The sequence below is a fragment of the Gracilinanus agilis genome, chromosome 4, assembly GCF_016433145.1.
Source record: "Gracilinanus agilis isolate LMUSP501 chromosome 4, AgileGrace, whole genome shotgun sequence".
Classification (NCBI taxonomy): Eukaryota; Metazoa; Chordata; class Mammalia; order Didelphimorphia; family Didelphidae; genus Gracilinanus; species Gracilinanus agilis.
This window is the reverse complement of record NC_058133.1, coordinates 68,934,454-68,951,646: the sequence shown is the minus strand read 5'-3', so window position 1 is coordinate 68,951,646 and position 17,193 is coordinate 68,934,454. Positions and strand designations below refer to the sequence as shown.

The 17,193-nt window shown below is 39.4% G+C and overlaps 1 protein-coding gene across 1 annotated transcript in view; it reads right to left on the bottom strand.

The window, feature by feature from the left end:
* Positions 1–7,140: 7,140 nt before the first annotated feature.
* TNN (tenascin N) overlaps positions 7,141–17,193 on the bottom strand; it is a 71,095-nt gene continuing 61,042 nt past the window's right edge. The window contains exons 16-19 of the mRNA XM_044674888.1: positions 13,447–13,543; positions 12,363–12,530; positions 10,577–10,740; positions 7,141–7,293 (exon numbers count right to left, since the gene is read on the bottom strand). Of these exons, the coding sequence (XP_044530823.1) occupies positions 7,141–7,293; positions 10,577–10,740; positions 12,363–12,530; positions 13,447–13,543 (582 nt within the window). The remainder of the gene's footprint in view (positions 7,294–10,576; positions 10,741–12,362; positions 12,531–13,446; positions 13,544–17,193) is intronic.

Genomic DNA, 17,193 nt, shown 5'->3' with positions numbered 1-17,193 from the left:
GATGGGAGGGAGGGAGGGAAGGAGGGAAGAAAGACTGAAGGAAGCAAAAAAAGAGGAAGGAAAGAAAGAATAAAGGGAGAGAGAAAGAGAAGGAAGGAGGAACATTTAAAATGGTGGTTGTAAGGATTAAATAAGATTGCTTGTAAAGTACCTTGCAGACCTTAAAGTGCTATATTAAACACATAGAGGTTGCAAAAGCAGCAATAGTAAGTAGTAGAAGTCATAGACATAGTTGTAGTCAGTAGTAGTGTATCTTCTCTCCTGATCAGATCACATTTAGAATATTGTACCTAGTTCTTGATGACTCATTCAAAGAGCAGTAACTAAGTTGGAGAGCATTCAGAGGAGTTTAACAAAGATGTTGAAGGGGTCTTGAGATTATACAAAAAAAAAAGTCATTATATGAAGATCCGTTGAAAGAGCAGGAGATGTCTAGCCTGTGGAAGAGATCTGGGAAGAAGTGTTAGCTGTCTCCAAGTATCTAACAGACTGCCACATTGGAGAGGATTCAACTCAATTTTGACCTCAAAAACCCAAACTGAAGTGATAGAAGAAATTACAACAATGAACATTTGGGCTTAATGTTTTAAAAAAGAAAGAAAGAAATACAACTTGCAAACAATGAGAGCTGCCTCCAAGTGGAATGGGCTATCTAAAGAGGTGGCAGGTTCTCCTTCACTGGAGATCTTCCAACAAAGGCTGAGAATTGATGATTGGATGTGTTACAGAACTGACTCTTGTTCAGGTCCAGGTTGCAATTAATGTCTTCTAGAAAATCTGGAAATTTGTGAAAGTGATGAGTGAACCTGCCTGACTGTTCATAGAACCAAAGGATGACAGCAGGACTGAAGCAAATGAACTAAGAAGAATCTTGAAATATTTGAGGGAAAGAGCCTTTAGAGTATCACAAAAATTAGTAAGAACTCAGATCATAATGTATTGATTTGAACCCCAAAGACTTCAGGATTCAAGCTCATGTTTTTCAATAATGTGCTGTGGTCCTGATGCTGTCCTTAGCCACTGTCATTGTTGATTAGTCATGTCAGGGTCTAAGTGTCTTGTAAAAATAACTACACATGATTATGCGGCATTTCAAGATTAACCTGATGCTTCCTCACAGAGTCACATTTCCCAATGCCGACCATAACACATTCTCCAATGACAAATGTCTAAGTGAAAGCTTAGCTGGCACAATTCAGATAAGCACTCTAGACTCAGCTGACCATGGATGTCATCATCAGTTTCATCGGTATCATTTCTGATACACACTGAGAGTGGGTACTGGAGCAGCACAAGCCACAAACCCACACCACTGATAATGGCATGATGGTGGCACATGGTCTGAAGAAGACACAAAACCAATATCACAGGAACCATAGCCCTGTGCCTCCCCAGGTCTAGCAGTTTCTCCCCTACCACTAAATCTATCCAAAGACTCTATCTGCCTTGCCTCCTCATTATGCTGATAACCCTTCCCCTCTCCTCTGCACCTCTGCCAGGGGTAAACTAGAGATCCACTCCACTTCAGTCCTTGGGTCCAACAGCCTCTTCCAAACTGTCACTGGTTTGGACTATCTGCCCTGTCATTACACCCTAAGGTCACCTGGTGTTATCCTTTCTGCTGATTTGCCTTCTAGACCCTAAGACCCATCTGGTTTTCGTCTCCTCTAAAGGTGAATCCTCCTATATCCTGTTGTCTTCCATAATTAAAATGTGAACTCCTTGAGAGTAAGAAACGTCTCATTTTCCTGTTTATATTCCCAACACAACACAATATTCCACATACCATCATCATAATAATGATTTTTGTTTAGACATAACACTAGAGTAATTTGGTGTTTCCTTCTCTGGCTCATTTTGTGGATGAGGAAACTGAGGCAAACAAGGTTAAGTGACTTACCCAGGGTCACACAACTAGTAAATATCTATGGACAGATTTAAACTCAGTTGTTCCTGACTCCAAGCCCAGCACTCTATCCATTGTGCTACCTAGCTGCCCAAGAATAATAGTAATAATACCTAGTTTTCACATAGCACTTTAAGGATTAAAAAATGCTTTACAAATATAATCTCATTTTGTCCTCCAACAACTTTAGGAGATTGTGCACTATTATTAATATCCCCATTTTAAAGGTGAGGAAACAAAAGCAGAGTTTAAGTGGTTTGAGCAGAGTCACACTTTCACGTGAGTAAATATCTAAGGGAGGAATTGAGTTCAAGTCTTCCTGACTACCAGTTCAGGGTTCCATCCCCCATACCATGTAGTTGCCTCCTACGTGTTTGGCACATAGTGAACGTTCCATAATTTGTTTCCTTTTTATTCCATTCCATGACATAAAGACTGATCCCTACATTTGCAAGTCACCTGGACACCATCCACTAACCTTGGGAGATAGCTTGACACAAAGAAAAGAGAACTGCTACTGGGATGAGGCACATAGCATCCTCAAACCTCAGTTTTCCTATTTGTAGAATGGCCACTAGATGTATTCTGAATCCTTTCCAGTTCCAGACCTATAATCTATGATATCTATATCTCAGTATCCATCGTGTCTCCTTCCCTGAGAAATCCTCTATTCTTCCATCTTCCTGAGCTGTTCCCCACAGTAGAAAGATCAATTCAGGTAACTCTGGTAGACACCTTTCTTCACTTCTCCCTTGACATCCCACCACATCTCAAGAGAGGTAGAGCAGTATCATGGGCAGAATTTTGGATTTAGGCTTAAGAGACCCTAGTTTTGACTCCCACTTCCATTTCATTATCTAGAGAGATTTTCCTACCTCATTCAAGTTAAATTCTACCTCATTAAAAATTAAAAATTGGTCAAAAAAGCATTTACTAGTTACTTCTTAGGCATGTGCCAAGCACTCTGTTAAGCTCTGGAGATTGTAAGGATGGAATTTGTGCAAAAGGGGATTGGGACAGAAGGAGCCAGAGAAGGAGTGACTGACAGTTGGTGACAGTTGGTGACAGTTAAGACCAGAGAGAATTCTGGAGAATTCTGTGGAGGAGGAAGGAAAGAAAAAGGACTTCTGGCAGAGGACTGAGAGAGGGAGGAGGAGAACATCTCAGCTCAAATACAGTCCTGAGGGCTTCCTGAGGATCTTTCTTTGGAAATTGCTTCTCACCCATGAAGACTTCAAACACAGAGTTAGATAAGATTTTGGACTCCATTTTGGGAGCGATCTCTTGGGCTCCTTCTCCCATTACCCAACCTTGCTGAGAGACCCTTTCCGGTTTGACTCCAGTTGTTTGAAGCCCTTAAAGCATACAATAAATGACAATTTAAAGAAAAAAAAACAATGGCCTCTGCCCTCGGGGAAGTTATGTTGGAATGAGGGAGACCATGGTTAAATAATGGGCCACAATATATATAGAGAGAATATAAAAGGTCATCTCAGAGGGAAGCTGTCTTGTAGGAAAGGGCTCCTCCAGAAGGATTTAAGCTACCCCTAGAAGGAAGTCACAGAAAGTCCAAGGCGGTCTAACAGTAGAATATGTGGAGGAGAATAAAGTTAAGAAGCCTGAAAAGGCAGAAAGAGATCAGGTTATTAAAAGGATTTTTTATTTGACCCTGAAGGTAATAGGGAGCCAGTGGCGTTTATTGAGTGAGGAACCAGGAGTTGAGGAATGTGATTATGGGCACACATAATTTTAGGAACTTATTTTTGTAGCTAAGGGCAGGATGGATTAAAGAAAGAAAAGACTTGAATCAAGGACACCAAGTAGATGACCTGTTATAATGGTCCAGGAAAGAGATGACAAGGGATTGAATAAGGGAGGTGATTGTGTAAATATAAAGTAGGAGGCAGATGGGAGAGATAGATGTTTTGAGAGTAGAAACAAGATTTAGCAACAGAATGGATATGTGGGTGAGAGTGAGGAATGGAGAGTGATCCAAGGTTTTGAGCTAGGGTGAATGGGAACATGGTAGTGCCCTTACAGGAGAAATAAAAATATAATAAGCTCTCCAAGGATATGGTAGAACAGATGGTCTTCTCCACTGTTGTTAAAATCATTTGGTGTCCTTGGATAGAAGATTCCAGAAGCTTTCGCTAGAAAGATTACCTCACCTCTGCTGTCTTAAATCAAATGGACTTTTTAATTGTACAAATATTTAGTCACCCACTCTTTTCCTGCCCTTAACAGGGAGTGTTTGTTTCTCCACCCAAATAACAAATGCTGCCAGTTGTATGCCAAATGTATCCCGCCCCATTCCCATTTGGACCTCCCTTCCTTAGTCCTTTAAAAGGCTTAAACTGGCTTGAGAGAGCTGGTTGTTAAATTTTCATCGATAGCTTAAAAATCATCAAATGATATAAATTGGGCTTGATTCATTATTTTGCTGATTGTCTAGACCAGTGGTTCCCAAACTTTTTTGGCCTACCACCCCCTTTCCAGAAAAAATATTACTTAGCCCCCTGGAAATTAATTTTTTTTTATTTTAATAGCAATTAATAGGAAAGATAAATGCACCTCTGGCCATCACTGCCCTACTGGATTGCTGCAGCACCCACCAAGGGATGATGGCACCCACTTTGGGAATCACTGGTCTAGACGTAAGAAAGTGGTGGTGAAAATATTGACAATATTAATTAAACTTAAAAATATAATCTGTGTACATTTTTTCAGAGATCCAGTTGTTAAATATTTACATAAATGTGGCCATTACCCATCTGACCTAAACTGTTACAAAATGTTGTTTATTGGCTATGTAATCTTTGCAGAGGGAGCTGGACATTGAATCAAATTCTACTTAAAGAAAGACGGGTCCTTTGTCTGGAGTCATTTTCTCATTTCATTCCAAAAATAAAATGAGATATCTGTAATGTACTTTGTAAATCTTATAGCACTGTATAAATGCTGCCTAGTTATTATTTCCAATTAATCTCTGAAGTTGTTTAACCACCACTCTTCAGGTTGGTGGGCAAAATTTTCTGAAACCAGATTTTCTCAACCCAGATTGAGAAATTCCTCAACATCCTCTAAAGTAATAGGAAAGCTTAGAGAGGGCAGAGTCTGAGTATGAAATATCTATAAGACAAGATATGTGAAAGACAAGTTAGTTAGTGATATAAGAATGGAGCTCCGGAAAGAGGTAAGAGTTGGATTTATAGATTTGAGAATCATCAGCAGAGATGATCATCAAACTCATCAAACCTGAAGCTGATGACTATGGATCTCACAGGATTATTGTAGGGAAAGAGTGCTGTAAACCTTAAAGCAATTTATAGATGTTTTATTATTATTAATAATTTTTCCACTGTGAGGTAGGTAACACAAGTATTATCATCCCCATTTTACAGATGTGTGCACTAAGGCTCAGAGAGAAATGACTTGTTCAGGGTCACTCAACTAGTATGGTATTGAGGATTTGAAATCAGATCTCCTAACCCTAGACCTAGGACTCTTTCAATTATAGCATACTGTATATAGTGTAGAGAAAAGAATGAGAGCATTAAAAAAATATTGTGGGATGATGACTTTCCTTTGAATATACTTCCCAGGAGGTTTCAAAACCTGGAGGCATCAAGGCACTACTTCTGCCTAAGAGGGTAATGGATGAGTAATGCCTGAGCTCTAGAAGTAGACTGGGCTTTTACAAGCCATTTCCTTCCCTCCCTCCCTCTCTCTCACCTCTTAACTTTTCCACTATCTCTATTAGCCATTCAGGAAATAATAGGGTCTCTCTCTACCAACTTCCTTCATTGTGCATAAATTGCAACTTATTGAACTCTTGAGCAAAATGTCGTGTTCAATTGTATTTATATGGGGTGGGAGTGAAAGTAGAGAGAAAAATAAAGCCAGTGAGTTGTTGGTTTTTTTTAATCAAGTGGTTTATTATTTCTTTTCAAGAGCAGAAATGTACGACACTGAAATGGTCACCAAATTGCTTATTAGAAAATGTTCCAAAATGGCAAGAAAAAAAGCCAAAAATATCTGACCTTTCTGAATCTCCCACACCAAGCATCAAGGATTCCCAGCCTCCTGTTTGGGGGCTTCCAGATATCAAGTAATTTCAGAAAATTCAGACACAAAGAGTTGCTTAACAGCATCAAGCATTAGGGAAGGGTCTGGACAAATGAGTGGCATTAGACCTTGATGGGTGGTACAGCAGGGTGGAGCTAGAAACTCAATAGAATAAATTTTTATGACATGCCAAATTATTTTAAGTCTGAGTGAGTACAGACTAATCCACAAGGCAAACAGCTCTATAAAAGCAATTATACAGATTAGACTAAGAAGTGTCTTGGGATGGAAAATGGACAGCATAGTAAAAGCTTTATTATCTGGCATATTGGAATTGGAGGGTTTCATAAAAATACCTGTTAACTAGGCATGGTTTTTTTCAGGCACCCTCCCCACTCCTGCCTTTCCCCTTCCATTCCTTTCCTTGCTCCCCCTCCCAATACTTCTAAGTGAGGGAAAGAGCAGTGATCAACCCCAATGCCAAAGCAAGAACAACGGATGACAAGTTTCTAGCAAAGACAGTAACCCATCACGGTTGAACCATTCTATTCCTTTAGGTGGTCTTCCCTGTATAAACTTATATCAATCAAACAATTAACAAGCATTTATCAAGTGACTATTTATGAGACAGGTGCTGGGAATAGAAAGACAAAAAAAGAATAGTCCCTGCCCTCAAAGAGCTTACATTCTATCAGTGGGGAGATATATGCACATACAAATACATACAAAATATGTTCTAGGGGGAATTGAAGAAATAGCAGTTTCTGGAGCTTTCTAATTGGTAAAGAGCTAGATAACATGTCTTTTACAGAATTCCCATGCCATCCCACATTACTAGAACATCAATGGAATAAGGCTGAGCATCCTTGCCAGTATAGTATTCATTTTCCCCTCACATGCTATGCAACCACTTTTTTAAAAATCTAAATACTAAGTATAGATAATGTTGCATTGGTGAAGATGGAAAAGAAAAAGGAATTTCCATGGCTTGGGACTTAGCAGAATGTACCTGTAGACTGAATTTCTGGAGATAACAGAAAGTAGAGATCACACACATCCCCCATAGAGCCACTCTGATCTTAATTCGAGTTTAGCCAATGAGTAATCTGCCCAGCCCCATCCAAAAATCTATCCAGCTTTAACTGATCTCTTCTCGTTCTGGTTTTCATTCACTTGGATCTTCTGTTAATTATTCTCTTCCCTGTTATCATCCTTTTCTTCCTCCCCAGGATATGCCTCCCACTGAAACCATGAGGGCGGATCTTCAACTCCACATAAGGGATGGAGAATTCATGTCCTTTCCATGGCTCCCAGTTCACCCCCTAGAGGAAAAAAAAAGCCATGAAGCTCCAAGTAACTTGGGAGACAGAGGAGACAATGGTTAGGGACCCTTCTTTGCCTGCTAAACCATTTCCTGTCATTGAATAGTAGAAGAAAACAAAGGAAAAGTGTGGTACAATGGTGACTATTATACTAGGAGGCAAAAGATCAGAAATCTAATCATAGCTCTGCCTGTAGCTTAGGCAAGTTTACACAACTTTGTCTAAAATAAGGGCACCAGCTTATCTGCTTAAAGGAAGAGAGTTGGCCAGAAGATCTCCAGAGGTCTACCATTGGGGCAGCTAGAAGGCACAGTGGATAATTCATAGAACTTGCAGTTAAAATCTGAGTTCATACTCTGGCTCAGACACCTACTAGCTGGGCAAGTCTCTCTGGGCCTCAGTGAGGCTTTTAAGATCCCTTCCAGCAACTGTATGTTCTAAGCAGTAGATGTAGAAGATGAAAGTTTTGTCCCCAAAATGTCTATTTTTTTTTGAGAAGTCTTGACCTAATCAGATAGATACTTGTAGATGGAACTGCCTTCTCATTCCTGGCAGGGTCCCCAGTAGATCTCAATGTGAGCCCAGCAATAAAAACAAAAAGTTAAAAAAAATCTATACACTCTTTTGCACTAGATCTAAACCTTATGGGAGAGAGAATATGTGATTCCAATAGAAAAAGATTAGCATTTAGATAGACGGTCAGGGGTTGAGCAGTGACAAGATCACAAATTTAAAGTTGAAAGGGACTCTTAGGGACACTTTATTCTTCTCCATTTTATAGATGAGAAAACTGAAGCCTCAGAGAAGTTGTTGACTTGTCCAAGGTCCCACAGATTCAAAATGGCACCCAGACCTCTGTCTCCATATCCAGTATTCTAGTATTCTTTCCAATCCACTGTGCTGCTTACATGGCAAATGAGTGAACTTTGACATAGTCCTGCTTGACTGGAATTGGGTTTAAGCTTCCTTCTCCCTACCTAAGCACAGACACACACACACACACACACACACACACACACACACACACACAGGGAGGACTATCAATTACTGAAACACTTATTGGCAAGTTGTGTAAAATCATTTTCATTTCAGAGTGCTTGTTTTCTCCTCTGGAGAAATAAATAGCTCACTAAAAACTAAATTCTGTTTTATGTCATTTGACTGGTGAGTTCAATAATATTCAATTCACTTAATAACCTTGTGACCTGACCAAGGGATGACCCAAGTGACCGCTTTTATGTATTTTAATTTGTAAGGTAAATAATAAAGAAGAATTAAATGCCTTGCAGCCAGTGAAATAAGCCCATTAACCAGATGAATGCCTTTCATTAGAGAATCTTGTGAGGGTTTAAGGCATGCTAGTAGCTCATTCTAAATATCTGATCAGAGACACAGACTTCACTAAGTCCTCCTATGCTACCTTCATCCCTCCGTGTCCTGCCCCTTTTACTACTGTGTGGTTCAGCCCTCTTTTCCCAGCATCTAGGATTGAGAGGAACCCTGCTCAGGCCAGAACTAGATAAATGGAATTGGGAACCTGGCCTTTAAATAGTTTACAAAGTGTTTTACTGCCATTGTATTATTTTCTCCTCCCTTTTACTCACTCTCCATTTCAGACAAACTGGACTATTTGCTGGTCCTCTAACTTGACACATGTCCTCCCACCTTCCTGCCACGTGCCCTTAGAATCTTTTGCTTACCCTCAGACACCAACTTCTAGAGGAAGCTGTTCTTGATTTCCTACTACTTTCATTTTCCTCAAATTATATAGCATTTAAGGACTTTAAAATTATATTCTTAAAAGCAAGAGTTGTTTACATTTTTATATTTGTTTCCACAATGCTTTACCCACAGTATGTGCCCAATAAATACTTATTGAGTTAATCTTCACAAACCCAGAAAAGCAGATATTATTTCCCTTGTTAGGAACTGAGGCAAGATATTTTTTTAAATATATTACAACTGGTAATGATGTTTTTGGAAAAGAGGATTGGAAATCATCAGAGCTAGACCCAGAACATACTAGATATGAAGACTGGTGCTCCTCAGAGACATGAATGGAACAACCAGTGAAGAAATTTTTAGAGTACAAAGGGCTTGGCTTGGTGCACATGAAAACAAGAACCTGACTCAGAAAAATTCCATGGGAAAAATCCAGGGGAGCCTCTGAGTCAGATTCAGGTGGTTTGGAAGAGAGCAATTTCATGTGCTCAAACAGAAAATACCTTGTTTTCTGAGGCCCCCAAGGACCTGAGGGAAAAAGCTGTAGCCTTGAACCAAGCATCCAAGTAAGGCTGGGCTAGGAAGGGGAATGAGACACAACTATAAAAGCTTGATTCATATTTAAATCTCTGTGAAGGTGAATTAAGTATGTAATGTCACATTGTATGTCTTCCATAATTTGTATATAATTTGTTCCCTGAATTCACCCTTGGAATTTAGCAGGAAAAAATGCACTTTAAATGCCTGACTCAACTGTACTGATGGGATCGCACAGTAAAGAAAGGAATAGATACTAGGAAGCATAGAGGTGAATAGTCCAGGTCCCAAAGGCATAGTCTTTAGAGAAACTATCACAATGGCAGCAGCAAAAAGTTAGACAAGCAGTAGCAAAACCAGCCCAGAGGACTTCTTTCCAGGGGCAGCCCCTCACTCAATTTCTTTCTACAATCATATAAGAACCTATTAAAAGCCCAGGATGATGTCAGGTAGACTCCAGGATTCCAGGACATAAAGGAAACAGTCCCTGTCTTCTAGGGGTTCTAAAATAGGTTTATATTCTCTACAAGGGGTAAGGGAAGGGATGCATAGATAAGTATATGCAGAAAAGTAAAATACAAAATAAATACAAATAATCTGGGGCAGAGGGAGCACTAACCACTGGGGAATAGGAAAGACTCTTGAAGAAAGTTTCTCTTAAGCTGAACCTTTCAAGAAGCTAAGGTTGCTAGAAGGCACAGATAAGGAGGAAGAGCATTCTAGGTGCAAGGAACAGATTAGACAAAGGCATAGAAATGGGAAATGGGTCATTCTGTACAAAGAACAGCAAATCAATTTGACTGAAATGAAAAGTGCTAAGGGAAATTAATTTGTAATTAGTCTGCTTGGAAATACTGGTTGAAGGAAGATTGTGAAGGGTATTCAGTGCCAAACAGAAGACTGGGTAGCTTGTCCTAGAGGCAACCTGAACCTTTATGAGCCTCAGAGTGACATAATCAAAGTTGTGCAACACTCTCTAGAGCTAAAGAGAAGGTCTCCCTAAAAGAAAATTTCTGAAGTTTACCTCACTGTGCTTGGTTTCTCCATATCGGCCATTGGGGTTTGCCAGATGGCAGTTCTTATACCACCAGCCACCATGATGTGTCAGGGCACAGTTGCTGAGAGCAATATCATTATCTCTGTCAAAGGTGGTGAATTTCCATCCATTGTGGTAAGTGAGTGCATCGCCTGCAGGGAAGAAGAGATGGAAGCAAAAAAAATCTAAGAAATGTACCTAAATGGCTGGCATAGTTCGATGTATAAGGAGAAAAGCATGAGAGCATCCTAGGATCATAGATTTAGAATAGAAATGAACTCCAGCATCTATTTATTATAACTCCCTCACTTTAGAGATGAGGAAACTGAGACCCAGAGAAGAGGTTAAGTAACTTGGCTAAGGTCAATAAAGTACCAGGTTATAAAAATGACAAGTGTCCTTTCAGTTAGTTCTTAGTCAGACATCTCTTTGCTACAGATATCACCAGATAGTTTGGGAAAAGATGGATAGCATTATTTTAAATGTATATCTATAGCCTTTTCTTTGCATTCAGAGTCTAGCTCTATACCTTTACTGGACATTCCCACTTGAGTGATTCTCCATCACTTCAAATTCAATATGTTCCAAAGCCAAGTTGACCCAATTTCCCCCCAAATAAGTATCTCCTCTGGAATTCCCCTTTCAGTGAATGTCACCGTGTGAGACAGAATTGAGTATGCTATAATCAGAATTGCAAGCTTGGGAGGGAGACAGATGTAAGACAGAAAAGACAATGAACAACTTGGTTTCTCCCCTTACCTTACCTGAGCTGGATTAGAAGCACAGGTGTTTTGGATTGTGGGTCAAGGATTGGTGTAGGGATCTGACAGGGGAGGGAAGAGGAGCCTTGTTTTGGGAACTTGTATATATTGCCTATTTGCTGCCTAGTCAGTTGGCACTTCTTAGCCCATCATTGAAATGTTCTCTTTCATGAAGGGAATAAACATCTGCCTCTTTTCACTCCTATTTCGGACTCCAGCTCTTGTTTATTTAAGTGAGTGGGACACTTGTGCTCATTTTTATCTCACATTGTTGACTGGGGCACTTGTCATCATTTTTATCTCACACACGACTATAATAGGGGTTTGGGATCATAAATCTTGAGTTGGAAGGATCCTTAGAGGTCATCTGCTTATCATCTAGTACCTTGCACATAGTAGATATTTAATAAATGTTTGTTAAATTGGAAGTGAATAGTAATCTGGCTTTACACCATGAAAGTATTTTTGATTTCTCATATATCCAATATTTCATATATTCTTCAAAATATCTCATGCCCATAGCTTTGTCTCCATTCTACTCCATACCTACTACCATTTCCCTTATCTAGATCCTCATTACTAGTCATATTATCACAATATCGGACATTCTCACATCCACATCAATCCATCCTAGATACCTCTGGTCAACTGATCTACCTCGAAAACTTATTTTCATCATATTATTCCTAGGCTCAAGCAACTTAATTAGGCTACACATTGCCCAGAGTATAGGAATACCAAAGTTCAGCTCTTCCAAGCTGGCCTATAGTTCATTGATTCAATATATCCTCCCTTTTCTGAAAATCAGGATAACAAATGCTCTTTTCCAGGTCTACCACAGCTTTCCATTCTCTATAATCTTTCAAAGATCATTGTGCCTCTGGGTATCCTAAATCATCTCTTCTACTTCTTCCACTCCCTTGCTTTTAGTAATCTGGCTTTAGTGATTTGAGCTCATCAGTGGCATGCAGTAACCAAGCCATCAGACAAAAGAGTGAGTCCAGTGTCCTTACCTGCTGTGCCTCTGTATTTCCCTACTGTCAGCTTGTATCTGTCCTTGCTGGAGGCCACTTGGAAAAAATCATAGACAGCATAGGCAGACTCATTTGCTGTCTGTAAGTCTACCCGCACTTCATAGCGGACTGGTGTTCCAGTGGTAAGATTGTGTAGCTTCTCAAGTCCTGAAATAAGGAATAAGAGTTCAATTAATTGACCATTTAAGAAATTTGTATCACACCCTGTCAACAAGACACCAAGAGGAATCTAAGACTCACAAATAAAACCAGTCTTCTTTGCTTTTGACTTTAAAATGTTACTTCCCCATATAGTGTGAGGAAAGGATAGAAAGAAGAGAAGAAAAGGATTTCATAGAATCCAGCTACCATTGATCTATGACCTCCTCCAGCAAGCTACCTGTCAGTTGTCTAATCTTTAAAATGAAAGATATATTATTTGTCATCCATTTAACTCCCTGAGCAGTCACATGCATTAACAAGAAATGCATAGAGAGAATGTCTGCAGCTAAAGGGATAGCAAATATTATGAATTTTTGTTTAATTAGGAGCTAAGGATCATTTCTCCAACCAAGTGATTCTCACTTCCCTGGCCTTTTCATTACTCAAGAGCACCTTCACCACAGCTGGGGTAAGAAAAAGGAAAGAAGATAAAATCCTTATAATTACTGACATTAGTGATGAAGCCTCAAGGAACACTAAAATTTCTAGAGGGACAGCCCTGAGTCCCATTCAATCCACTTGTTCCCTCAACTCTTTCTGTCTCTTCTACAGAGCTGGCACTTAACTTTTCCTGGGCTTGAGCCAAATGCTAAAAGAAAGACTTAATCACAGGAATAAATGCTACTCTCATAGTATCTATCCCCAGCCATTCCCCTAGCCTAGAGTAGCCGAAAATCTGCCATGAAGTCTCACTATATGGCTACTCTAATTCATTGACTCTTACAGGTCAATATTGTATGAACCTGCCTTTGTGAACTCGGAGTGCTCCAACAAGCTGCCAACCTTTCAAGATAAGGATTATCCATCCATCCATCCATCCATCCATCCTTCAGTATCCCCTAAAAATTTTCAGAGCTCATACCAAACCAGAACTCCTTCATGGGATCACCAAAGCCTTCCACATAGCTCCTCCAGCGTTTGAAGAAATCCAGCTGCCCGGTGTTTCGTCTCTGAAATACCTGTCATGGGAGAAAAGTACACAATATTTACTCCCCTAACATCGTGTGTGTGTGTGTGTGTGTGTGTGTGTGTGTGTGTGTGTGTGTATAGAGAGATACACACATAAATAAAGACATAGACATGTGAGTATATATGTATCAATATCTTTCTAAATCTGGAGAGAGAGAGAGAGAGAGAGAGAGAGAGAGAGAGAGAGAGAGAGAGAGAGAGAGAGAGAGAGAGAGAGAGAGAGAGATTAGGTAGATCACTGAGTATAGAAAAGAAATAATATCTTAATATCTATATTCCCCTGGGTACTATTGAGGGGGAAAGGAATAAAGATTGTTATATACAGACTTGTTGGTATTCTCCTATTTCTAATATCATTATTCTTTATGGTAGCTATTTCTAAAGCACCCATTGTGTGCCAAGCATTGTCCTGGGTAGTGAGATACCTAAAACAATGAGATTTAAACTCTCTTTCCTTAAGGATCTCATATTATCAGGAAGTCAGAGAGATGAGGAGTTTGGGCTGTGGGCAATAAAAAGCATTCTTAATTTCATCCTCTAAACTCCTGGACCTTTTAGCATCTCTATAGCCCAATGAGGTATGTAGCTCTTTTGATTCTTTTGTGTGTCATGGATCCCTTTGTTAATTTAGGGAAGCCCAGACTAAATCCCTTCTTAGAATCATGCTGTTAATTCATAAAATGAAATACATAAGATTACAAAAGGAACCAACTATATTGAAAAAGTTGCCAAAATTTCCTTAAAAAAAACCCACAAATTCATGGATCCCAGGATAAGAGTTTTTGAATCAAACTGATGGCAGAGACTTAACTTTTTTTCATGTCCTCCTTATTGTCTAATATATTCAGAAAATTAAAAACTGACATTTATCGGATGTTTTTCCCCATGGGGCAAGAAATGTATCATTAAAGGTATTTTGCAGATGACAAAACTGAGGCCCATGGATCTTACGAGATTTGCTCCATGACCACAGGACAGAGGCAGCACCAAGATTCAAAACAAAGTTTTCTGATTCCAATTCCAGTGTTCTTTCTACTACTACTACACTACACAGCCTTTTCAATAACTATTTTTTGGACTGAATTATATTAATGGAGACATTGGGCTGTTTCTGTTTCTTTTTGGAGCAAGTATTCCTTCCTTGGGCAGCTAGGTGACAGTGGGTAGAATGTCAGGCTTGGAGTCAGGAAGTCCTATATCTATATTTGGACTCAGGCACTTTCTAGCTGTGTGTCCTGGGCAAGTCACTTAATTAACTCTATTTGCTTCAGTTTCTTCATTTGTAAAAGGAGTTGGAGAAGGAAGTGACAAACCATTCCAGTATTTTTGACCAAAAAAAAAATGGGATCATGAAGAACAGGACATGCCTGAGAAACAATGATAATTCGTTCTTCCTTCCTTCCTTATTTCCCTTCTCCCCCTCTCCCTACTTCCCACTATTCCTTCCTTCTTTTACTTTCCTTCTCTTCTCATTTCTTTCATACTTTGCATTTCTTTGGGAATGAAGCTTCTTTAGCCAAGGTAAATTGAATCCTTTCAAATGTGGCAAACTGGAAAACCCCATTATAGGTGTAACATCTCCACTTCTGTGTACCATCAGAATTGACAGCAGATCGCTTGGCTTGACCTCAATGGCCAGGCAAAATGCAATCATAACTAAGCTTAAAAGGGATTCTCTCTTAACAAAAAGGAGAGCCTGGCAGTTCCCTTCTCTGCACTGTCTACTTTCCTTTGTATTCATTTGAATGCAGAGGCAGAGTTGAAAATACTATCATCCATCCTTCTTCCCACCCTGCTTCACAACATTTGCCTCAAGGCAAGAGAATTGGAATGCTAGCTCTCTTGTATTAATAAGATACACTGCATCTTGATTCTGTGTTCCTTCTACTCTTCTCAAGAGGAGCAGCAACTCTAATCCCACTCATTCTCCTTCCAAGGATGCTAAAAGCTCAGGTAGTGGAGCTCCTGATTTTTCTGATCCTTCCTTGCTGTCAATAATACATCATGCAATAGTACAGGTGCCATGACAAAACAAAAAGGATACAGGCAGCTAGGCAGCCCAGTGGATAGAAAGCCAGGCATGGAGACAGGTGGTCCTGGCTTCAAATATGGATTCAGACACTTCCTGCCTGTGTGATCCTGGGCAAGTCATTTAACAGTTTGCCTCAGTTTCCTCATTTGTAAAATGAGCTGGAGGAAGAAATGGCAGACCACTCAGTATCTTTGCCAAGACCCCAAAGTGGACTCACAAAGAATTGGACACAAATAAAAATAATTAAACAACAAGTGAACTATATAACATGCACAGAGTAATTTAATAAATTCCAATGACTCCTTACTACCTCTAGGAGTGAATATAATTCTCTTTGAATTGAATTGAATATAATAATATAATAAAATTAAATATAATAATAGCATTTAAAGCTCTTAACACCAGGTCACATCTGCCTTTCCAGCTTTTTTTTTCAAATTACCCCTCTCCTCTCACCTTTTGGCATAGTTGTATTGACTTCCAGCTATTCTTCATACCAAATTCTCCATCTCCTATTTCCGTTGCTTTGCATCGGCTCTCCTCCCTCCCTGAAATACTTTCTTTCCTTGCCACCATCTCACAATCTCTCACTTCTTTCAAGGCTCAAGCCAAGTATCAAGAGGATTTCCCAGTTTCTGTACCTCATCCACAGTTGTTAAAGCTATTATCTATTTTGAATGTATCTCTATATGTATGTTATCTTCCTTAGCTAGACTGTAAGTTATCTAAGGGCAAGAACTATTTTTGCTTTTGTCATTGTATACGCAGCATCTACCACAATGCCTCTAAGGAGCTTAATAAGTCCTTGTTAGTTGATTGATTGGATTACAAAATAAAAAATATTTTTATGCAACTAACTTCTGAAAAACTTCTTAGAAGAGATGTGAAAATAGCATTTTGTATTTTTTTTAGTTTACTTGTTTGTTTTTTGGTTTTGGGTTATTTTTTGCCTTAAGAACATCAGACAAGGAAAAACAGCATGGTAGAAAGGGCAACAAGGTGCAGGAGACTTGAAATTCTAGTTTCTACTCTGCAATTTTCTTTGCTGTTGGATCTTGGATAAATCACATAACCTCTGAGTCTCAGTTCCCTCATTCATTAAGATAAGGGAGTACACTAGATGATCTCTAAGTTCCTCCCCCATTTGAATTAGTATACGTATGATTCTATGAAGTTTTCTCCAGGGATGCTTGGTGATAGCTTCAGTCAACACCCTTTGTGTTAACATTCCTTCCTCTGCTATTTGCCCAATTTCTAGCTTATTTTTCATAAGGGGCATGTCAGTTATTTCTGTTTTGATACTATTTGGGGGTCGTCTTAGCAAAGATCCTGGAAAGATTTGCCATTTCTTTCTCCAGCTCATTTTATAGATGAGAAAACTGAGGCAAACAGGGTTAAATGACTTGCCTAACGTCACATAGCTAGTAAGTATCTGAGACTGGATTTGAACTCAGGTCTTCCTGGCTCCAGGCCTGGCATTCCATCTACTGAACCACCTACTCATATGATGGGAAGAATACTGAATGAACGAGATAACAGGAGAGACTGGACTAGTGGACTTAGCTTTGCTTGTGAACTATAATCCTTGGTTTCCTCAGCTATAAAACA